This window comes from Camellia sinensis, chromosome 9 (genome assembly GCF_055761805.1).
Source record: "Camellia sinensis isolate YWXY chromosome 9, ASM5576180v1, whole genome shotgun sequence".
Taxonomy (NCBI): domain Eukaryota; kingdom Viridiplantae; phylum Streptophyta; class Magnoliopsida; order Ericales; family Theaceae; genus Camellia; species Camellia sinensis.
The window spans coordinates 162,669,068-162,693,172 of NC_138969.1; the positions used below are offsets into that span (position 1 = coordinate 162,669,068).

General features: G+C 33.7%; 2 protein-coding genes across 3 annotated transcripts; one reads left to right on the forward strand and one right to left on the reverse strand.

The window, feature by feature from the left end:
• The first annotated feature begins 2,070 nt into the window (after positions 1–2,070).
• On the forward strand, positions 2,071–10,253 carry LOC114293691 (uncharacterized). 2 transcript variants are annotated; one of them, XM_028237807.2, is made up of 5 exons: positions 2,071–2,514; positions 3,319–4,654; positions 7,438–7,707; positions 7,971–8,126; positions 9,880–10,253. In XM_028237807.2, the coding sequence occupies exons 1-5, from the start codon at positions 2,507–2,509 to the stop codon at positions 9,997–9,999; spliced, it is 1,890 nt and encodes a 629-aa protein (XP_028093608.1). In that variant the 5' UTR covers positions 2,071–2,506; the 3' UTR covers positions 10,000–10,253. The 2 variants fall into 2 exon arrangements, with proteins under 2 accessions (XP_028093608.1, XP_028093607.1); XM_028237806.2 differs by having other exon boundaries at positions 2,186–2,435.
• A 4,407-nt stretch (positions 10,254–14,660) lies between these two features.
• Positions 14,661–22,907, reverse strand: B160 (protein). Its single transcript, XM_082887893.1, has 12 exons — positions 21,585–22,907; positions 21,351–21,496; positions 19,573–19,678; positions 19,344–19,479; positions 19,180–19,243; positions 18,334–19,084; positions 17,508–17,837; positions 16,469–17,035; positions 16,314–16,386; positions 16,142–16,227; positions 15,073–15,192; positions 14,661–14,988 (listed from the first exon to the last, which is right to left on the reverse strand). The coding sequence occupies exons 1-12, from the start codon at positions 22,380–22,382 to the stop codon at positions 14,917–14,919; spliced, it is 3,249 nt and encodes a 1,082-aa protein (XP_082744019.1). The 5' UTR covers positions 22,383–22,907; the 3' UTR covers positions 14,661–14,916.
• Positions 22,908–24,105: the final 1,198 nt, after the last annotated feature.

Here is a 24,105-nt window from a genome sequence, read left to right on the forward strand (position 1 = left end):
AATTTAATATAGAATATTATGAAATTACTTATTTGGTCTATGATGTAATTTTTATTTTATTAGTTTTGATTTTATTTATTATTTTATTAGTTTCTTGTTTTTTAAGAATTAGCTTAAAGGGCATCACAAGCCTTGTTCTTATAATTTGAACTATTCATTTTGTAGAGCAGTGTACATGATCAATGAAAAAAATTTGATCAATCAAATAATTGTAATATTTTCATCTAATCGTGTTTGTCTCTAAAAAAAAAAAAATAGACGATAAAAATAATTTTGAAAATAGGCTACTAGTTCTATTTTTTTATTTTTTCTAAAGATAAATATAATAAAATAAAAATGATACAATTATGGACAACAAATATGTTTTTGAAAATAGGCCATCCATATTCCTAGTTCTGCTTCTGTGATGGATACTATTTGTAACCATACTATAAAAAATATATCTTATTTTATACATAAAATGACCCCATATATAAAAAAAAATATATCAAATTCTTTTATCATCATCTTATATTATCTTTTTATTTTGCATATAAAAAGCTTATTTATTTTATTAGAGATTGTTTCTATAGTATTTGAATTTTTTTTATGTGTATATATATATATATATATAATTTAGGGAGACTTACGTATAGGTCCTATTAAGTGGACTTATTATCCAATAGGTCCTATGATAATTATTGATATTTTTCATACACTATTAAAAAACATTACTAATTTTTAGTTTTCAACGTCAGTTTGAAAATTGTCACAAAAAAAGTTACTTATTACAAGTTATAGCGATAATTTAAAAAAATTGTCATAAAAAGTCACTAATTTTCAACTTTTAGTGGTAGTTTAAAAAATTCATCACATAAAAACGTTACTAATTGTAAATTTTAGTAACAATTTATAAAATTTGTGACAAAAAACAGTCACTAATTGTTAATTTTTAGAGACGTGTAAAAAATCATTACAAAAAATTATTTTTAATGATGATTGTATTAAGATTTATTTTCAATAAGACTTGATGGGAATTAAATTTAATTATTAAGACTAATTGGTAGTTTACCCTATAATTTAAATACCACATTATATTTACATGTGTGCTTATGTGGTGAATTTTTTTTATTCTTATTTTGATTCCTCCGGTGATGAAATATTGATTTTGTCTCTTTAAAAAAAAAAAAAAAAAAAAAAGATAAACTTTACTTTACCTCTATGGTTTGGGCCATGCACGGTTTACCCCCTAATGTTTGGATATAATCACATAATTCTTTTGTGATTTGTAGACTGAAGTGCACGTTAGGTCCATTAATGATTTACTAAAAAGGACTAAAATATCCTTGCAATTTTGTCATTTTTTTAGAAGACAGTGTATTTTAACCCTCTGTGATTTATTCTATGTGCGATTTACCCTCTTAAAATTTTAAAATGAGTATATAATCCCCTTAGTTTGCCATGTGTTTCACACTTGTTATTAAATTGGGCGGAATGTTTAACGGTACACTTCAGTTCACAAATCACGTGACAATTATGCGGTTATTTTCAAACATTAGAGGGTAAACTGCACATGGACTAAATCACATTGGGATAAAGTGAAGTTTGTCCCTTTAAAAAATAGTATAATTATATTTTTTTTTCAAGTATTGAGTTTTCTAACCTGAGAGAATTTGAGAGATCCGTGGAGTCCATCATAAGTTACTTTTCAATGATCCAAATTGTTTGCTGTGTAGAATTCGTTGAGTAAAATATTCATATAAAAAATCAAAAATATCGATAATTATATATGTTTGATTCAAATTCATATTAACAAAATGGATGCTATTATTGAAATTATATTTATTGTCTATTTTTTAAAAATAAATATAATTCAAATATATAGTTACCGATATCTAGTCATATTGATTTTTTATATTAATATCCTATTCAATAAGTGTAAAAAATAATGATTCAGATCATCGAAATTGATTGTAAAATAAACTTATCAAACCTAAAAATTCTCTCAAATTAAAATCTTAATTTGGAAGAAACCAAACCTTTTTTTCAAACCTAAAATCACCTTAAAAATTCTATTTTTATTTTTTGTCTAATGAAACCAACGGTTCGATTACGAGTTTCTTTGGTGACGAGACGTTTAAGCGTAGCCGAACAATCACGGCGCTAAGACCCACGAGTCGATCACCCCCCACTGGCTCATTGGTCTGACGAACCCATTCACATTTTCTTGGAACCATCCCGGCCCCACTCGGTCTCTCTCTCTCTCTCTCTCTCTCTCTCTCTCGCGTCGCTAGGTATATTGAACAAAACTCGCTTTGTCCGACAGTCTCACCAAATACACGCGACTCACCGACCTCTCTCTATGCCGATAAACGACAAGGACGGCGGCGGTGGCGGCGCTAGAGGTTGTTGAGAGAGAGAGAGAGAGAGTCTCAGATGAATCATCGATTCATACGGTACAGAAAATGTTGGCAAGAACCAAATTGCATCTGTTAATTATTACCCGTATCATTGAAAACAAATCGCCATGTCGAGGTCCATAATTCTCAGCTTCTTTTAAGGTTTTCTGGGTTTTCTGTTTTTTATTGAGATTTGCAATTGTTGGGTTGAGTTTAGGGTTTGTTTTTGAAGCTATTTCAGGTGGGTTTGGTTTGTAATTCATGGGATTGTCAAATTTGGATAATTTTGAATCTCTGTATGCTTTTTTATTCTTTTGTTATTTGGTATTCAATTATGGGTTGAGTGTTTAATCTTCTAAAATGAATTGGAAAGTCTGAATTTTTAGGGTTAGGTTTTGGAATAAGGTGACATATTTGGCTCTACAGTTTATGGGTTCAACAGAGCTTGAGCTGAAATTGGAAAGCGTAGAATTTTCTTGGAAAATACTATTTTCTCTAGCTTAATAAGCGGAAATTGTTATACTCAAACTCATAATAGAATAATGAGAGGGCCATGGTCATTTTCATTTCAAATGAAAAGGGCAACAGATTGTCTGGCAACATGGCTTCCCTATCATGTCTATTAAATTTTTTGTGCAATATCTCTATCTCTATGAGGGGTGCTTCTGTTGAATTGAAAATTGATGCCTTTTCAAGGGGTGTAATTAGGATAGAAAATCATATCATGAAAGGTTTCCTCTGTTAGATTTGTTTTTGTTGTAAATTGTCAATATTTATTTTTTTATTTTTTTGTATACTAAGAAACTAATTATTTATCCAAAAAATAAATTAAATAAATGCTACAAAACTAAGATTTTATGGAATTACAATCATTTCAATTAAGCCACACTTTCAATACAATCTTTGATGATGGTAATTGATGATATTGTTTGGGATGCAGACTTTTGACAATTGGTAATATTAGGAGAGTTGCAAATTTTGTTCGTTCAAACCAAAGGACCATTTGTTCAGAAGGCAGGAAGTATGGGACAGTTGCTTCTGCCAGGCTACATTACCCCGAATACAAATTATTCTCTCCATATAATTTTCCTAGTAGGGGACATGCTTCATTCACAGCATACAAAACCAAGGGCGGTTTTTGCGGGAGTGGTTTCTCCAGGAATTTTTCTGCCATCCCTGCAAGTAACACGGTAGCGCATCATGCCCAAGTTGCTTGGAGGAGAATCTCACAGAAGTCTTCTCAAAATAGCCAAGCTTTCTCATCCATAAGTAGGATTGCTCAAGCAGTTAGCTTGGCCTTGAGCCGCTCTTACGTAGTTGTTCCTGGTTTATTTGCCCTGACATGTGGCAATCTAGCATTGGCACACGCATCAGCCGATGTGGACCCATTCTACTCAAGGAATACCTTGTACATGCGTGCAGAAGATGGGCATGCCTTTCTGACCTCATTATTATATTCTGTGTTTGAAGCAGTGATCTTGTTGCTAAGAACATGTTATTTGGCAATTTTGTTCTCACCCTGCATCGTAATGGCCCCATTTGCTGATTGTTTTGGACTTCAGTTTAGAAAAGTATGGCTTGAGGTTGTTCGTCATACGCTTGAAAGAGCAGGTCCAGCATTCATAAAATGGGGCCAGTGGGCAGCTACACGACCAGATCTCTTCCCTACAGATTTATGCACTGAACTGGCAAAACTTCACACTAAAGCTCCTGAACACAGCTTTTCATACACGAAAAAGACTATTGAAAGAGCTTTTGGTCGTAAACTTTATGAAATTTTCGATAATTTTGAGGAGGCACCTGTAGCATCTGGAAGTATTGCTCAAGTCCATCGAGCTTCTTTAAAGTATCGATACCACGGTCGACAGATCAAGCCTATTGTAGTTGCGGTAAAGGTTAGGCATCCTGGTGTTGGCGAATCAATTAGAAGAGATTTTGAGATAATTAATATAGTAGCCAAGTGTTCAAAGTTCATTCCTACTCTGAATTGGTTAAGATTGGATGAAAGTGTTCAGCAGTTTGCAGTTTTTATGATGTCTCAAGTTGATCTTGCAAGGGAAGCTGCCCATCTGAGCCGCTTTATTTATAATTTTCGTGGATGGAAGGATGTTTCGTTTCCAAAGCCCGTTTATCCACTTGTGCATCCTGCCGTTTTGGTTGAAACTTTTGAGCAAGGGGAAAGTGTGGCGCACTATGTTGATGAGCTTGAAGGACATGCTCAGATTAAAAGCATACTTGCACACATTGGGACTCATGCACTTCTAAAGATGCTTCTGGTAAGATATTTAATTTTTTGCTTTGCATGTGTGTTACTCCCTCTATCCCACAATTTTTGTGGTTGCATTGCTTGTTTGCTATTTTATTTCCAACTCCATTAAAGGTTTGTTTGATATTTGTGGATGCTAGCTTAAACATTTAGGGGTTGTCACTCTTGACCATGCTGTATATCTTCTCGCTGATGAAGAGCTGATTTAACTTCAGTCTCATATTGCTCTTCACTATGAAAGCCTTAGTTGTAATGTTAAAGTCCCTGTTTTCAGTAAATTCAAATCATCCTGCTATGGAAGAGATGAAGTCCAGGCTGCAAGACATTTTGGGTTTTTTAGGGGTGTCATGAATTGGGGATTAAATTGGCCTAGAGTTCTCATTATCTCAAACTAGAAACTTTTGAAACCTGCAAAGAACTTGGATACAGAACCATGTGAAACATTTATGTATATTTCTATTTTTATTTCCCATCTATAACAACAACAGAATGCATAATATAAGAAGATAGACCATATCATTGTAGGAATATGTAGTATTTCACTTGCATGATAGTCTGCAAATGTTTATTTGTTACTTTTGTTTGGCTTCAAAGGTTTGGTTGGAGATGTTCTGGTAATTTTTTTGTATGTGAGCACTATCTATTATTTGTAAAATGGTACTTCCGGGGAAATACTTAGTGAGGCTTGAAATACAAGGTTTGAATGATTATGAGGCTTGAAATACTTATTTTAGGCAATCTTGTGTAGTAACACAAGGTTTGAATAAAAATTATATGATTTAAAAATCTATTACATAAGTTTTATATTTAATCTAAAAATGAAATTTATACTTAGGAATGTTTGTTTGGTAAAGTTTAGGGGGGGGGGGGGGTGTGGGCAGTTTATGTTTGGGAAGAAATCATTTTAAACAGTAATCAATATGTAAAGAGAACTATAAACTTTGCAGGGCCATGGTCCTTTCAGACCACCCACTTTACTGCCTCTGTTTGAATGGTAAGTAAAAGTCTCCCTCCATTCTTCTCTTTGCTGCACAATTTTCATAGACCACTTTCCTAGCATACTCCCTTTTTCACATCTTGGGGTTTTGCAGGAAATCCTTGAATTTTTTCAACCATAAGATGGTATGAAACAAACTTGGTGACAATTTTTTTTGATAAGTAAATTGTATTAGATGGGCGCCAACAACCGGGGACTCAAACGCCGAACGTACGATGTATACATTAAAAATTATCGCACTATATCTCTATAGGAATGTACAATTTTCCCCAAAACTCTACAAAAGAACTTGGTGGCATTTGACTTCCATATGGGCTTGAGTTTAAAAAAGATCCAACAGGCCTTTGTGAATTGTATTGAACAACTGGGGACTCAAACGTTGAACATATGATGTATACATTAAGAAAGATCTCACTATATCTCTATAGGAACATACAATTTTCCCCAAAACTCTACAGAAGAACTTGGTGGCATTAGACTTCCATGTGGACTTGAGTTTAAAAAAGATCCAACAGGCCTTTGTGAATTGTGTTGAGCTTCCTTGATGATCTGTGGCCTTGGGGTGCTTTGGTCATTTGGAATTCTATAGAGAAAAACAGGATTTCCATACCCAATTTGTTTTTTGTGGGATGCTGAGGAAAATACATTCAAAACAACACATATAAATGTCATGGAAGAAGTGAAAATTGGATAAGCTAACTATAATTCTATTCTTTAGGTGAGCTGGGTCTTTGATGGCTTCTTTCCAACTTCGGAGGGTGTTTGTATCCATATCTGAAGTGTTCTCCAAATCCTCAACTATAGTTTTGTCCTTTGTAGATTATGTTCCTATTGCATTTTCTCCTGTAAAATATATGTTTTTCTAACAATGTTCCTAATGCATTTTCTTCTGTAAATTATATGTTTTTTTCACTATTCTGTATTTCGGGAAAAAGACTAAATATTCAAACTCTGTGGTAACATCCAGTATAACTTCATCCCCTTGTAAATAGACACCACACCAACCATTACAAAATTGGAGGGAACTGACAAACAGTTTTATTAATTTTATAATGATTCTAGCATGGACACTTTCCAAAAGAAAAAAAAAGAAAAAAAAAAAGAAATATAGACGGCAGTCCTATTGTCTTTTGGATAAGCTACCACCTAGGTTTCAACATTTAAAAAAAAAAAATGTAGTCATCTTGATATGTGCTTGCTTGATAAATATGATCTCGTTTGAATTACTGAGTATTACCAACATGAAACTATATTGAATGTACATGCTTTGTCCACTTTGGGGTCAAACTTTCTTTAGCATTAGTTGACCTAATTTGGTTTGGTATTTTCTTGAGGAGGATAAATTGCACAATCTTGGCCAATAAAAAATAAAATAAAATTTGCACAATCTTGATAATTATGCTTCCTTCCCTTTGGGAAAAAAAGAAAATGTTTTATGCAACCATGGTTTTGGTTTTTCTCCTACCATACAATGATGTTCTAAAATTAAGGTAGGAACTATTTTTGGGTTATTCTATCTGAGTTAAGATTTGCATCTTTTGTGGTGTTTCTAAAGTATATTCTGGAACATTATAGGTTTTTGTTTCTCTCTCTCTCTCTCTCTCTCTCGGTATAATTTCTGCCTACACCCACTCTTTCTCACTATGAAACAACCTTATGCTCTACTACAATATGATTGATTTGTTTGTCACTGTTCTGTTAGTAATGAGTTATGAAAATTTTGACTCTCTTAGTGATTTGAATAGTTAATGACGTACCGATCAGGCATCCCGAGCTATAATTTTCTCCCTTTTCAGGTGGACAACTTTATTCATGCAGATATGCATCCTGGAAATATCCTTGTTCGGGTTGGTCAAGGCAAGTCTTCTCGGAAACGGCTCTTTAAATCTAAGCCTCATGTCATCTTCCTTGATGTAGGCATGACTGCTGAACTTTCTGAGAGTGACAGAGTGAATTTGCTGGAATTCTTTAAGGCTGTTGCGCGTAGAGATGGTCGCACAGCAGCAGAGTGCACACTCAGCTTATCTAAACAACAAAACTGCCCTAATCCGGAGGCCTACATTAAGGTTAGACATTTTTCTTTTTCTTTTTTTTTTTTTTTTTTTTTTTTTTTTTTTTTTTTTTTTAAGATGGATTTTTGGATGTCGCTGTTTTGATTTTGTAAGTGGTTGGTTTGATTGATATTTAATATGATTCTATTTTTCTTAGATGTATTGTGGGATGGATGTACTTGGGGAATTCTCATTCCCAACTTGTATATATTGTTTCATTTGATATACCGCATTTATTGATTTTTTTGGCTTGGTTCTGTAATATGTTGTTTTAACAGGACATGAAAGAGTCATTTGATTTCTGGGGTACTCCAGAAGGTGATGTGGTCCATCCTGCTGAGTGCATGCAGCAAGTACTCGAGAAAGTTAGGCATCATAGAGTTAATATTGACGGCAATGTCTGCACTGTGATGGTTACGACTTTGGTTCTTGAGGTAATATCTTCTCTACTTTCAGTTGTATTAGTTTAAGTGTGGTTGATTCATTATTAGAAGGGGGAAGAAGTAGAAATATGACATGACCCACTACAGGTTGAAATTTTTTATAGGGTCAAAATCAAATTGTTAGCTTTGTTGTTGGTTGTTTTCTTCTCCTCTTTTTCCTTCAAGATTTCTCCTGTTTTGGTTCCCCTTATTTTATAACCTTTTTTTTAATAAGTAAATTTGGTTCTATATATATATATATTTATTTATTTGGGGTTCCATTCCACTACATCTTACTGGACAATGGTTTCTACTGTGCGAGCCTCACGCCAATATTTTCTCTGGGATTTTATTTTTCTTATTTCTTCATTCCCTTTCCGCAAATGTGGAGTCCTAATATTATTTAACTTCTTCTCTATGCTATAAACCTGACAAAATGATGTCATAATGGAATATTTATTGTCTGTGCCATTTTCTTTTGATTTTGGAATAATGATGTCATCATGGCAGTTCTCTCCACAACATTGGTGCAATTCACCCTGCAATGTGGAAAGATAAATGGCCATGTTTTTCATATGTATTATTACTAGATGTGATTGCCATCTATTTCTATTTTTGAAGCATATTACCTGTTTTTAGTTTCTATACTGTTGGTAGTTAAGATAGGCTTTCAATCGGGAAGCATTTTAATTGACCAAATTGTGCTAGGCAAAATTTGGATTTTGTACTAGTTATGTGTGTACATTAAGAAACTATTGGAATATTATTTATTTATTTGGAACTATTGGAATTTAAGAATGCCAAAATTTGTTACTTCTAGAAAATAATATTTGCAACCGGTCATTGTTTTTAGAAACTTTTATTAACAAAGGCTTTTATATTAGTACATATGAATATTTTAAGAAACTATTTGATTTTGAATTTATTACTTCTAGAAAATACCGTGTTACAACTTACAAGAACTGTTACTTATCTTAGCTAGTACAATGACTCATACCAAGTGCTAAGAATATGATTGATTTGCAATTTAACTACAAGTGTAAGTCAGACCAATAATTTCCTTGCGATGTAATTAAATCAAACTGATGTTTTATTGGTACTTTAAACGTTATGAGTTGTTTTTGCATTGACAACTCCTGATAATCTAGAATTCAGGGATATGTTTGACAATGTTTGTGTTTTTGAATTTTCTGTCTCATCTGTGGTTCATTTCTTGTTTTTGTACAAACATCGTCAATAGCGAAACAATGATGAAATTGATCACCATTTATGTATTTGACTATGCAAAACACACGCACAATTTCCAAGTAAACTTTGATGGACTAAATTTTATAAAATAAGTATATTACTAAGTGCATGTCGAAAACTGGTACTACGGGTTTGTTGGGCACAGCTTATTGTAAGCTAAAAGTTGAAATTGGAAGCCAAAAGCACCCCTCCTGCAACTTTCGGATAATGAATTTTTTCAGCTTATTTAAGCTATTTCTGCTTAGTAAGTTGTAAACAAAAGTTGCACCAAATAGTCTGATACATACTTCCAGAATAATAATAATAAAAAAAATCTATAAGCATCTCAGATAATCTGCACCAAACAACTCCTATGTCTGACTTTGCCAATTTTCATTAGGGAAATGTGTCCTCTATATCATAGTTTAAGTTATATTGCTTATATGTGGACGATGCAATATATTGTATGTAAATTTTGTTGCTACAAGTAGAAAGTGTAATTCAGTTTGGCTTTTGGTGTCTATTATATTTTCTGTAGGGTTGGCAACGGAAGCTTGATCCGGACTATGATGTGATGCACACTCTACAAACACTGCTTCTCAAAGCCGACTGGGCTAAGTCACTCTCGTATACGATTGAAGGTCTTATGGCCCCCTAAAAAGCTTTTGTCTGTTGCTGTTTCTCCATAACAATTTTGACATTGTAAAACACAAAACTGGATATTATTCTTGAGAAATTAACTCTGAGGCGTCTCTTAGGCTGCTCTGACTCATTATTTTGTGCCTTTCTATTAGTTTTATGAGGAAAATCTTGTATTTAGTATTTCATTTTCCCACAAGAAATTATTAGCCTTCCTCCGAGAAGTGAAAAGTAGGAGCAACAAAAGAAATAAATGAGGTGAATTTTGTTTGATTTTCTTTTTTTGTTGAATTTCAGTTAATTTTCTTCTCCCATTGAAGACTGGTAAATTTGATTATTTGTGGATATGTTAATTAAATGTTTTGGTTGATGTTGGTTTATGTATAATGATGACCTTGCAACAATTAAAGAGTGACCTTTTTCATGGTTGATATTAATTGGCTTTTATGTCATGCTTCTACTCTTGACTGGTGTTATTTGTTTTCCCTTCATCTTACTTGGATTTGTGTGTAGTCTTCCTTCAAAGCTTAAAGCAATTTGGGATTCGGTAAGATTTCAGGTTTGGAGGCAATATTATCTAGAGGAGAGGAGGTTATGTCATGCTAAGTAAAAGTACCCTTCGTAAATGGTTTTGGAGATTTGCTTGTTAGAGATTTTGGAGGGTTGTTTCAGTGAAATGTGGTACCACTTGGGGTGATAAGACTTCTTTAGATGTATCTTTTTTGAGGAGTATAAATTGCAGTTTGTATAATTTAATCTAACTCGACTTGAACTGAGAAGAGGTGGGGTTGGGGAATTTAGCCCGAGCCCGAGCAGCTTACAAGATGTCAGTTTATTGAGCTTTAAGGTTGCCAATAGGGTCCCTATGGGGGCTTGAACCTTCAATCTCCTTTGTGGAAGTGTTTGCCTACTGACTCACATGTGATTGGTTATTTTGGATGTATCTATGTCCACGGGATTCTATGTTCTCATTTTTTTTTTTTTGTTTTCTTGTTTCAGTCTTTTTTTATTACATGAGGAATCTCTCTAGGTTTGATGATTGAGTTTTTATGAATTTAATTGTGTGTGAGAGATCTAATTTGGATTAGAAAATTTGGACAAAGGATCTAGTCTCGTATCTATGTCTCACGGTAGGAGTATTTGGTAGGGTACACTTTGGATTATGATTGGGAGAGAGAGAAGGGTGAAATTTTGGTCTGTCTTAAGGTTTAAGGGGGAGAAACTTGAGGAGGCATTCTCAATCTTAGATTGGAATTGGGTTGGAGTGGATAAGTGTAGAACATATATGGGAAAGATCCATTTGAGATCATTTTAGGGAATAAAAAAAAAAATTGCAAGATTGGGAGATCAAAAAATATATTGGGGTTGGGTTCGATAATTACTTTTTTAGCAATTTGTTTTTGTTTCTGGTTTTGCTGCATTTATCTATTTTGCCTTTAATGATTTTTTTAAAAACTTTTCATTTTTAAGTTCTAGGCCCCGTTTGGTAGAGTTGTGAGAAAGTGATTATAACTTATAGTCTAACAGTTTATAGCTTATAGTTGTAAACATAAGCTGATTTTTGATTTATAAATTAAGCTTCTCCTCCCCTACTCAAAGAATAAGTTGATTTTTGACTTACAAAAAGTTATAAGCTGTATTATTAAGCTGAACCAAACACATCAAAATAGCTTAAATTAAGTTAAAAACTGAAATAAGCTGGAAATAAAGCCTTACCAAACAGGGCCCTAATACATTAGACAGATTTAAAAATATATATATATATATATATATATAATATTTCAAAAAAAGGAGTTCACCAAAAAAAACCTAAAAATATTCATGTTTTTAGCAAACTGTGTTTTTAGATATTTTCAAAATAAATTCAATTTTTAAATACTTCAATAATTGACAAGAGTTGAAAAGTAAAAATTTAGACACAAAATTTAAATTTTTTATTTTTATAAAAGGCAAAAATTTATAAAAAGAGTAATGATTCATCCCTCCTTTTTCCCCCACTCCCTTTGACCCCCTCTCTCTCTCATTGGTTACCTTTTTTTTTTTTTTTTTTTTTTTTCCTGCTCCTCCAATCACTCCCTGTCACGTGACAAAGGGGGTGAGGGGGTGACCCTCAAAAGAGGGTCCCAAGCATTATTCTTATAAAAAAGAGCAACATTTTTAACTGTTGCCAAACTAGAGCCCCTTTTTCTCCATGGGATAAAGATAATCATAAGGATTCCCCGTGTTCTTGGGGTGCCAGCATGTACCTGTCAACAATCTACCAACTATTGCAGATTTCCACTCTTGCTTTTTTTTTGTCCCGACAAAAGTAACTGTCACTTCAGAGATATGTAACTGCTTCCAACGGCCTTGCTGTTTGGTTAGTGCAAGCCACCCACAAATTTGGGCTCTGATTGGTTTAGTTTTAAATTTATAATTTTAGTGTGAAATTATAATTTAAATGTGAAATTTTAAGTTGAGTTTGAATTTTGAAAAGAGAAAATTTATTTAGTTATGAATTTTGAAGAGAGTTTTGAGTTCTAAATTTTGAATTTTGAAATGACTTTTGAGCTTTGAATTTTTTAATTTTGAGTTGTATTTTGAAATTTTTTAGATTAATTTTTTAAAAATGTTTAAGAAATTTTATTTTTTTATTATAAATATTTTAAACTTAAAATACAACTCCACACTAAAATCATAATTATATATAATTCAAAACTCAATTCAAATTTTTTTTTCAAAACTCATAACCAAATTTTTTTTCAAAATTCTATTAAAAGAAATTCAAAAAAAAAACATTTGTTCTTTAAAATTATTTTTTATTTTATATTTTTTTCTCAAAAATAAGTTTTCTTATTTTTTTAAGTATTGGTCAAATAATTTGTTTTAATTTAGACACATATGGTGATCCAATTTTTTTTTTTAAATTTTAAAAAATATTAAAAAAACTAAAATAAAATAAAATATTTTAAAATTTTAAAATATTTTTTAAAACATACAACTCAAATATTTTAAAAAAAATACAACGCATAATTGTATAAAATACAATACACATTAAAAAAATATAACTCAAAACTTTTTTTGAAACTCATACCAAACAAATTTTCTCTTTTCAAAACTCAACTCAAAACTCAAAATATAACTCCACATTCAAATTATGATTCTAAAAATAATTTAAAATTTTTTTTTTATTTTTTTTTATAAAAAAAAGTAAAGTTTTGAAAAAAAGTTTAATTGTGAGTTTTGAAAAGAATTTTGAATTTGATTATGAGTTGTAAAAATAAGTTTTGAATTGAGTTTTAAGTTTTGTATGTTTGATTATGAATTTTAAATTTTTTTAATTAAAACTACAATTCTAAAAGAGAACCAAAGGGGAGCTTGGTTTTTCCTTGACCACCAAAAGTCTTGCCCATTGATCATATTGAATCATGTTTCACTCTTCTTGTTATGACATAAGCTCATACTTTCGAGAGCTGGATTTCAAAATTTTCTTTTTTTTCTTTTCTTTTTCTGAGATTATACGTTATTGGTCTATTTAGAAACATGAAACATGAACATAACAATCCAGCAACATGGTCAACACCAACCACAAAAAAAAAAAACAAAACAAAAAACTTTTATACAAAGAAATGCCTGTGTTTCAAGGAAATCAAACCAGAAATCTATCATTGATTGAAGGAATGTAGGGGTGGCAACTACAACATGAAAGTCACAACATTCTAGGAATGTAATGTATCAAGCGACAACATTAATGCGTGAACATTATTTCACCGACTAAAACATTGCAAATCATGTAGATAGCAAAAAGAAAATTGGTAGAAGCAGATCCCAATCTGTGAAGTTTGGATTCTATAGTTGTTAATTAATAGAGGATTAACTAATGTAAGATATGAGAGAAAAGGGGCGATGGGAGGGGGGTTTCAACGGAGGGAAAGCATAAGCTGAAGCAAAACTTGTCCACAGAATGCAAGCTATTTAAGAAACAAAATGAAAACACAAGTCGTAAAAGTAAAAAGCTAACCGGTGGATCAGACGCTGAGCAACTTATCCCTTCAAAAATATCAGTTCTTACTTCGTAAGCTTACTGTCCTTCCTAGATTAGTGACTGGATGGGACATTGGGCCCGTTTGGTGGAATAGTTTTTCTCAAGTTGAAAGTTGATAATTATAAATAGAAGTTAAAAAAGCACCTCTCCCCCAATTTTGAGATGATCAACTTTTTTTAGCTTACTTAAGTTATTTCTATCTCATAAGTTGTAAGTAAAAGTTGCACCAAATACTATGACACAGATTCCCAAAATAAAAAATAAAAAGAGCTATAAGTAGCTCAATAAGCTACACCAAATAGAGGCTTTGAACTTTCTTGTTACTGTGTAATTTATAGCAAGATCTCCTCGAAACAAAGAAAGTTCTGAAAACATTGACCTGATAATAATCGTTAAAAAAAAAAGGATTTACCAACATACTATACTAAGAAGACAACATGGTTGAATTCATGCAACTGCCCAGACATTTTATTTACTCAGACTACTAAAAGAATCGCAACATCCCAAGAAAAGCTGTATAAGAAAGTTCATCTTTCGAACTTCTCTTCTCACCTCATAGTTGCTTCCACACACCCTACACATTTGTATATTGTGCAAACCTTTTTTCTCCATTCAATCATAACTCAATCACCTAATCCCTCCTAAAAGATAATTCATGGTTGCAAATGAAACCAACATGTGATATATATAAAGCGGTCAACAGAACAAAACACTGAGTGCCAAAAACCAGGCGCTTAACATAAATGTTATTAAAAAATAAGATATTTAAAGAAAATGTTATTAAAAACCATTTTGATGAGTACCATCCTATATCCTGATGACTGCACAAAGACTTACCAACAAAGACAATACAATCCAGAGAAGTAAGACACAAAAGCTCAAAGATAGATTACATGGTTCAATAGGGCTTACTTACTCTGCACCTGTAAGATTATGGATTTCCTTGATTGCCGTACAAATACTACAGAGGGTCATTTTCTTCACCTGTTAAAAACCATTTTCTGGTTATTGACTTACTCCACAAGGATAACTATTGAGGATACTCATTAATAGTGTTACAACGTTTACCTCCAGCATATTTTTCCTGGCTTGATGGTGTACAGGAAGTAGACGAAGTTCGTCAATCAAATTGATGCACTCAGTAGCATTTTCAGGTGAGATGAAGTCCAAAATGACATTAACGCAGGGCTGCAGGTTACAATGCACCAATTTTACAAAATTTTAATGTAAAAAAATATAGTTCTTGCGACTAAAAGACATGCAGCTACACAATCTTCATGCAAATTACATACCAATGCCAAAATGAAGGATCAAAATTGAGAAGCACAATCATAATATCTGTTGGCTACACTACAGGCTCAATGAAATCAAAGAGTTTATCTATGTAAATATTAGTACCATCAAATTTTAACAATCACTTTACAAATGAAAAGAAACTCAGAAAAATGTATGGCCAGTTTAGTCTCATTGGATGGGTTATATTGGCATTATTTGCACAAACAGGCTGCTCTCAGGATAAGTTTTTAAAAAAAGATGGCCTTGTTTGGTTTGTTTTTCAGAAAAATTTTTGAGAAAAATTCTCTACAAACAAATTTTCAAGAGTAATCAAACCAAACAAATTTTTTCAAAAAAAATCTCAAAATTTTGTTTGGTTACCTACTTTTCAAAATCACACACTCTCTCTCATACACATCAAATCAATCATTTTTTTTAAAACTCTCTCCCCAAAATAATTTTCCAAAACCATTTCTGAAAAAAGGCAAACCAAACAAATTTTCGTATTTTTTATCTCAAAAACTACTCTACAAACACAAACCAAACACACCCGATGTGTTTATAGAAAGAATAGCAAGCACCAGGAGCGTCATGTAATAATTTGGACATTCACAAGAGAAATATATGTACACAATATGTTGGGTTGATTCCAACTTATCAGAAAAAAAGAAAAAGAAAAAAGATTGTGTTTATTCCAATTTCCAATTACTTGACTTATTGCTGCATGATTGGGTTTTCCACTAAATCATAAAGTTGCTTACAGTTCAAAACTTAGAGAGAGAAACAAAAACATGCACACACACGCATACCACAAAAAAAAAAAAAAAAAGTAGCGAATTGCCAATAAGTGTTCACATGTCACCTTCAGTTTTCTAATTTGATATGGACATCCAGAGGGAACAACGACAGCTTCTCCAAGGTGTTGCTCAAACGTCCATGGTTCAATATCTGGAGGCAGTAAAATGTTAGGTAATTTTAGCCAGTTTATGATTGATTGTAACAAAAACATGAAATGCATGTAACTTAAAACTTACTAAATTCCTCCTTAAGCCTGATTTTGTGAGTTGCATCAAGGTAAAAACTCTGATCAAGAATTGGATGAACAACCTGTGGTGAATGTAGAAGAAAATCAGCCCTGACTCTCACATCTGCTTTAGAAAGAGAAATAGTCTTTCTGGACCTAACTTACTTGTTTTGGAAAGCAATATGTGTGTCTGAACTCATTAGAGTGTCTTGAAAGGTATTCTAGAAGCTTTGGGACATCTTGTCTGCGAAAAATGTCCCATTGGGCACCAGAAAATTCAGCAACTGGTTCCTCCCCAGAACAACTAGTGCTTTCAGTATGATCTCGGAGAAATTTCTGATCATCTGATTCTTCAGAGCTCTGAATGGTTCCAGAGCAAAGGATTGAGGCTTCAGAATCAGATACAGAATCATGTCCTCTGGCACGGGACATATTTGCATTTTTGACACTTAAATTGCAGGTTTTTTGTGAGTCACCAGTGAACAAAGATACTTTAGCAACTCCATTAGGTAAGGGCAACCCTTCTTCGATCATATCCTGCAAACCTGATTCTTCCGTGTTGTCACTAAGCACTGATGATTTTTCTTCTACTTCATTTTCCTTTTTCTGATCAGTTGTATTCCTAGTAGGATCCTTATGATCTTGAGCATTGTATTTCTTCATTAAATTTTTAATTTTGGAAAGCTGTTCTGTGGAAATTGGAACATCTGTTGTATGCACCAGAATATTAACCTGCGGTCACAAAGCAAATAGAATGAAAGGCAAATATCAGCTACATCTGCCAAAGCCCTTGAGAATTGGAATGCATTGGATGATGATGTTGTTTAGTATATCATCCCTGAATCTACAAATATAAATATATGCATAACCAATGGAAATTCTTGAAATTTAAGATACAAACATCAAGTTCCAATGGGAAACAAGAGAAAGTGATGTGATTTCAGAAGTTATATACTTCCCGTCTCTTTTGTACATGGGCAATAGTGGGAAACAAAGTATTTCTCATCTTTCATGTATCTATAGCAATATATATGTTGGTGTTGTTGGGAAACTCAGGGGCGCATGCCCCCTTTTGGCCTGTATGTAGTTCTGTCCATGACACTGTAGATATGCCGAAGATGAAATGAACCCAAAATCAACTAAAGAATTCATAATTCTTAAATACTGAACATAACTGCACACAATCGGAGGGAAATAAACTTACCACATCATGTGAACTATAACAAAGTTTTGTTGCAAAATCATCCTGCATTAAATCCTCTGGGCTGCCAAATGAGATATTTATACAAGGACCTAATTCAGGCTTTGTTGAATCCTGTGGCAGATTTAGAGCCAAATTAAAAAGACCAGACATTGGGTTCATGTACTCCTGAAGTGGTAGAGCACGGATGATCTCAGCATGATGTTCTGGAAACTGTTCTTGAAATAAATATGAAGAAATCCAGACTTTCAATTTCAACGTCTCATACCGCATATTTGCATGTGACCGCCCCTCCAGAGACCCCATAAATATCTGCTTGCTACATATTTCTATCTGCAAGATATTGAAACAAAATATATGAATGACACCTACTTTTAAAGATCACAATGCAATGCGATGAAATTCTTGCAACAAAATCAGGATATTAATAAGATACAATAAAAAATAGACAATGCATTTGATATGAATCAGAAAATGATACCTACTTCTAAAGATCATAATGCAATGCGACGAAATTCTTGCAACAACATCAGGATAGTAATAAAATAAAATAAAAAATTGACATTGCATTTGGTATGAATCAAAAAATAACATCTATTCAGTTATATACGACTAGTTCCTCCAGTAAGAAGAATCGTACAAAACAAGTAGAACTTGAGACCACAAAAGACAGTTGTTACCTATTTTTATAAATCAAGTAACACACAAAACACATATCCATGAGAAAGAAAGAGGGTAATAGCATTATCCTCCGGTGATTTCGCAATAGAGAGCAAAACAAGTAAATCACCTAAAGATATAACATAACAATTAATGATTAAATACTGACCTCACACCAATCCAAACAATTTGTAGCTTTATTGGTTTCTTTATCATTTCGTGATCTGGTCCTGTTCTTCTCAAGGTAAGTGCAGAACATAACAACTGGATCCCAACTCAGATCTGGTGTACTCTTGAGCACACTACGAACTATAACAGGATGACCTTTACCCCAGTGCTTCTGAAAGTGTTCAAGGTTCTCATCATGAAGATCTTGTACAGTGGGGTAGTACAGAACATTGTCACTGGAATCTTCTCTTGAAGCTGCTCCTTGCAACAGCTTGCTTTCAATGGCTTTGTTGTCCATGCTCGTACATAGTGAGCAACATGAAGAAGGATCTAAAGTTTCCGGAACATCGTAGCTGCAAACTATTTGTTCTGCACTTACTTCCAGCTCTTTAGTCCAACTGAAGGGGAATACACATCTCAAATCAAGGAGGCCATCACCACAACCACCGAAAGCCATGGGCGGGCAAATTATACTGCCATCATCATTACAAGCTTTCCACTTGGGTAATATTGAAGGAGAAGCAAGGTATCTACTGCTACCATCCTGCCTAGACGTGCTTGTCTTTTCCATCTTTGATGGTACCTTGTCATCAGAAATACAAGCTTTACTTTTATTACGGCATTTAGAGTTAAATGCTTTCAGACCTCTGTGTAAGGACCCCCGAAAAAGCTCCAAACAACTTAAGCAAAGGTTATATGAACAATGGCCACAGCTTCTATGGAAATCCACCACTGATGTTTGGCAGTTATTGCTGCTCCATAAGTCAAATCATGCAACATAGAAAACACAAGGAAATTACATAAACTTTCTCAATTACATAAAAACTTTCCAGCAGTATAAACATACCAGAAGTGTAGCTTTGTGCAACTAAATTCAGCCTGCTGAACCTGGACTTCAGATATTTTTTTCCCTGTTGAGGATTAAGTCCACGTGCTCAAACTCAAATATAATGTGCAAAACCAGCAAGAAGAATAGTTGTCTGAAATTCTAGAGCAAATCATCACCTATACCTTTTATTTTTGCTTCTAACTCCAGCTCAATGCTCTGATCTCGATTTATTCGTTCAAGCACAGGCAAAAGCATATATATTAGGTAATGCAATTGTTGAACTTTGTCAACCTTCTTTTCATCATTCCTAAAATGATCCTGAAACAATGTTGTATATAGATAGAATAATCAGCATCCAGTATTCAGAGAAGCAAACCATGATTCACAATTAAAACAACTTTGATATCAAACCTTGTGTTCATCTTCTTTAGATTGATTTTTCAAGCATGCTTTACAGCTGCAAGTTTTACAACAAACTGGACAGGCCATTTTAATTTGGTCTTGCATGCCAGGAAACCTATATTCATTTAGATGGAAAAAGTTACAATACAAATGGGCTTTTTATCCACAACGCAAGTTATTCAGTGCTAAAAAGATAAGACATATTTATAATGCTAAGATGCATGTAAATGTGACTTGTCACTCTGCTACTTGTTTCAAATAAACTATTAGGAGATTTTAAGGGAGAGAGAGAGAGAGAGAGATTACTCTCTTGAAAAAAAGATTCTCAAAAGAGAGCATAAGACTGTGCAGGTTTAATATATATATATATATTTTTGTGTATGTGTGTGTGTACATTTGAAACTCCTAATTTTGTTCACGAGTTTTTTAATTTGGTCGGTCTTACTCATTCAACATCTTACTGACATTGTGCAAAGCCTTTACTGCCCAAGCATTTACTCTCTTAGAGTTCACTAAACTTCGTGGTTAGAGAAAGAACTAGAATAAGTTCATTAGATTTGATGTTGGCTAAAGCACTGGTAAAGGGTCTCTAATTTTCTAGCCTAACGCCATCATCAATGCCGATGTCGAAGTTGTCAGATTAAGGGCTTGAGACTTACTGTCCCAATCTTTGTGACTTAGTCCTATCCTATATTACCTAGAGGCTAGAACATGGATCGTTCCAGTGCATGGAACAGGAATAGGAGCAGGAACGCAGTATGCTACATGTTCTGAATTGCGGTACGATAGGGGCAGACTTGTATAATTTACAAATACACGAATTTAAGTCTACAGTAAATTTTATTTTAATGGGGAGAGTAGTACAAGAGAAGGACAATGAGTCTACCAAAAGAAAAGAAAAAACAAAAGGCAAAGCAAATTGAAGTTCAAACTACAAATCATACAACAATCTCTAAAAAAAAGGAGGAATCTCTTTGAATGGAGAAGAAACGGAAGCCCAAAGCGATGCCAAATGGCACACTTTATCCCATAACGACTCAATGTCCTTGAACTTATCCTCAAAAACCCTAGCTTTCCAACCGCATAACCCAAAAAAATAAGAATGTTACACAATTCCACAATGCTTTCGATTTCTCATTACAAAAATCTATCAAAGGCATTTATTCACAAGTAGCTGGAGCCACCCAACAAATATCCACTAATTGAAAAAGGCGATTGCATAAGACCGAAGCCAAAGGGCAATGCAAGTGCAAGAATAGATAATCCAAAGATTCCTTATTCCTCTTACACATGATACACCATTGAGGGTGAAGGTTGTGATTAGGTTTCCTTTCTTGAAACATGTCATTAGTCATGATACTTCTATGAGGCTTTTTATTTTTTTTCCCAAACTAATCATGTGCCAACACATATCTAAGACCATTATGACCCATTGTTTATGTTTGCTAGGGTATTAGTGTTCTTTGGTAACACTGGTCCTATCTTTGTTTCGATGTTTAAGCATGTCACTTTGGTATATGTTATGCACCACCTTTGCAATTGATTGAAATCCTATAACAGATGAGCCCTCATTTGTATCATATATCCAGCTAAGTAGGATTCTGTATCACACACAAGATGGCCCTTAATAAGTTCTCGTTAATACAATGCCCTAACTTCGAATTAGAGGCGGAAGAAAAGAAAAATTATTCACTTTAACATAACATCTGTGAGAGCATATTGAGACAAAGACACTGAGCATACATACTGAGACAAAGAAACAATCACCAAAAGCAATTAAAACGAACCGTTCTGTGATACAATCCATGCAAAAGAACTCCTTTTTGCAACTGTGGCATTTAATAAGAACCCGGTAACTACTTTTTTGACACCAATGACATTTCTTCTTCTTTGGTTTCTTCAATTTAGCCGCGTTTCGAGAGTATGGCATAATCTAAGTGATAAAACAAACAGTTGATAAAAGAAAACAGCATATTCAAGCAAAACAAATACAGATTGTTAATGTGTTGCAAGAAAACAACCTGCATTGTACTAATTGGAATTGGCTCAATGTTTTTTGATCGAAAGCACCTCCGTGGGATAGAACTCGACTCAATTCCCAATTTCACATTGCAAGAAGCACTGGCATTGTGATTTTGATATGACAAAGGCGGCGAAATCGACATTACTCCATAAGGCAACTCTTTCGTGACCTCTGTCTCACTCTCTCTATTCTTCCTCAATTCTCTCTCTTTCTTCTTCTCCACTTGCCTTTTCAAAAAAACCCTAATCAATTCCAACTGCAAATCACCTCTCTTCAACTTCATCTTCCTCAGAGCCTCATCCAACGCCTCCGAAACATCCACATTCTTGCTTTTCTTCACCGGTTTCGAATCGCAATCTTTGTCCCTCTTTCGTGCCCTAATTTTCTGATTCTGAGGCTCCGATTCCTCCTGATTTCGCGATTTCGATTTCTTTCTCTTGAGTTTGAGCGATTCAGGGACTACCTCTTTGTTCTGACGATGACGACCTTGAATATGGTGAATCTCGCAGAGCTTCTTGTTCTCCATGACTCGCCGATAGCACCGCCATTGACGACCGTCGGTTCTCTTGCAGCGAAGATGGTCCGGCAGAGGCCCATCTTCCTCCATCGGGGTTCTATTTTCCCGGAAAGCAGACTTCTTTTTCTGGGAAAATTGGTGGAAACTGAGAAAGTGATGTGCAAGAAAAGGCTGTTTGGTTCTGTGAGAAAAAAAGGGTAGTCTATCTAGGGTTTTGGATGGGTATTTATTGAGAGGGCAATTGTGTCTTGGATGCTTCAAAATGGTCACAACTGGCATCTAATATTACAACGGAATTAATTTTTGGAAGAATCATTAATTTGATCAAGATTGGTCCAGTGACTATATCTATGTATGTATATATATAGACAGATTTCATAGCAGTTTGTATGTGCTCATTCTGTGATTTTCAGATTTGGGTTTTGATTTTTGGTGTGCAATTTACAGTACATGAGTCTCTAGAAGGAAAATGTTTTCTGTCAAAACAAACACGCCCTTTTGATTTATTATTTTTGTTTACAGATTGAAAGCTAGATTGATTGATGTATTTCAGCAGTTTATATGTGCATAATCTGTGCTTCTCAGATTTTTGTTCTGATTTTTGGTTATCAATTTACATTATGTGAGGATTCGGAATTGAAATATTTTTTTGTCGAAATAAACGAAGGTCGTGTTTTCGTAGTTGATTTTTTTGCTTGCAGATTGAAAGCAAGATTGATTGATGTACTTGTTGTCAACTTACTGGTTAAGATTGGAATAGCTGACATGTAACAAAAAAAAAAAGAGCAGAAAATGTGAAAGTAGTCAATAAAGTATAGAGTTGCATTGATACATAATGTATATGAGTTATGACAGCTAGTACTAGATGTCACAAGTCTGCAAAATGTGGTTATGAATCGTGTGGTTTTTATTTTTTTTATCATAATTACACATGGGTATTTTTATTTGAAAATTCGAGTACCTAAAGTCGAAGCAACTACTTTAGAAATAACTGAAAGAAAAGCAACAACTATAGTGGAAGAGTCACAATTGAGTTTCTAATCTAAATTGATCATGCTTCACAAGAAAGAGAATTCGTTCTGTTTTGGCGGGGATAAATGAAAGTGTCATGGTTTGGCATTTTCAATTTTTCTTTTTTTTACGTTACAGACACAATACCTATTTTGATGTGTCCGTGCTTCCTAAGAAGGAGCCAAGATTGAACACATTTTGACGTGTCTGTGCATTTCGGGAAGGAGCCAAGATTGAACACGTTTAGCAGAAAATCATCATTTTATGGTGGTGATGTTAAGATATGCTTGTCTGTGCATGTATGGCTAATTTGTTCTGCCATATGTTTGCTAGAGAAGAATTAAACATGTGTATATCAGTAGTTGAAGCAAACCATCATTGTACAAAATTTTGCAGATACTATTTTTCTTTTCTATGAAAGCTCACTTAATTGATTAATGTGACTTCACATAATATAAAAGATGAAGAAAAAGCATCGAAGCACTCAAATGTTGCCGGTTGGGTACCATCTAGGACATGAAACGTGCCATCAATTTTTGCTACTCATACTACAGGTATAACCACATTATTGCTAACAAAAGTAGTATATGTATGGTTTTAGAGATCAACAATACTACATGCACAAAAATCATTTACAAAATCAACCATAGGCTTGTGCTGTATTTCTATCATTTTCATGCCGAGTAAAAAAACGTGACGACTCCACAAGTTTTGTCAAATTCTGTTAAAAACATTTTTTGTGCAATTTGCTGGAAGCAGTTTGGAGGAAAATGCAAGAGGCAGGGGCCAAATACTGCTGCACATTCATTAGGAATGGTGCAATACTATAATGTGTTATATATTTAACCACTGAAAAACTGTTACAAAAGTTTGTGAATTCCTTCAACCGCCTCTTTCCTTCTGTCTGTAGCCCCGGAAAATACAATATGAAGATTGAAAAAAGAAAAAAAAAAGTTGAGACGGTGATATAAAACTTGCTAAATGCTTTTTG

Coding starts and splice junctions, on each gene's coding strand:
- B160 (XM_082887893.1), bottom strand. CDS start 22,382: ATGCCAGTTGTGACCATTTTGAAGCATCCAAGACACAATTGCCCTCTC. Junction 19,480..19,572: donor CTAAAGAAGATGAACACAAG/GTTTGATATCAA, acceptor ACATTGTTTCAG/GATCATTTTAGGAATGATGA. Junction 16,228..16,313: donor CAGGCTTAAGGAGGAATTTA/GTAAGTTTTAAG, acceptor TACTGCCTCCAG/ATATTGAACCATGGACGTTT.
- LOC114293691 (XM_028237806.2), top strand. CDS start 2,416: ATGAATCATCGATTCATACG. Junction 2,436..3,318: donor ATGAATCATCGATTCATACG/GTACAGAAAATG, acceptor TTTGGGATGCAG/ACTTTTGACAATTGGTAATA. Junction 4,655..7,437: donor CACTTCTAAAGATGCTTCTG/GTAAGATATTTA, acceptor CTCCCTTTTCAG/GTGGACAACTTTATTCATGC.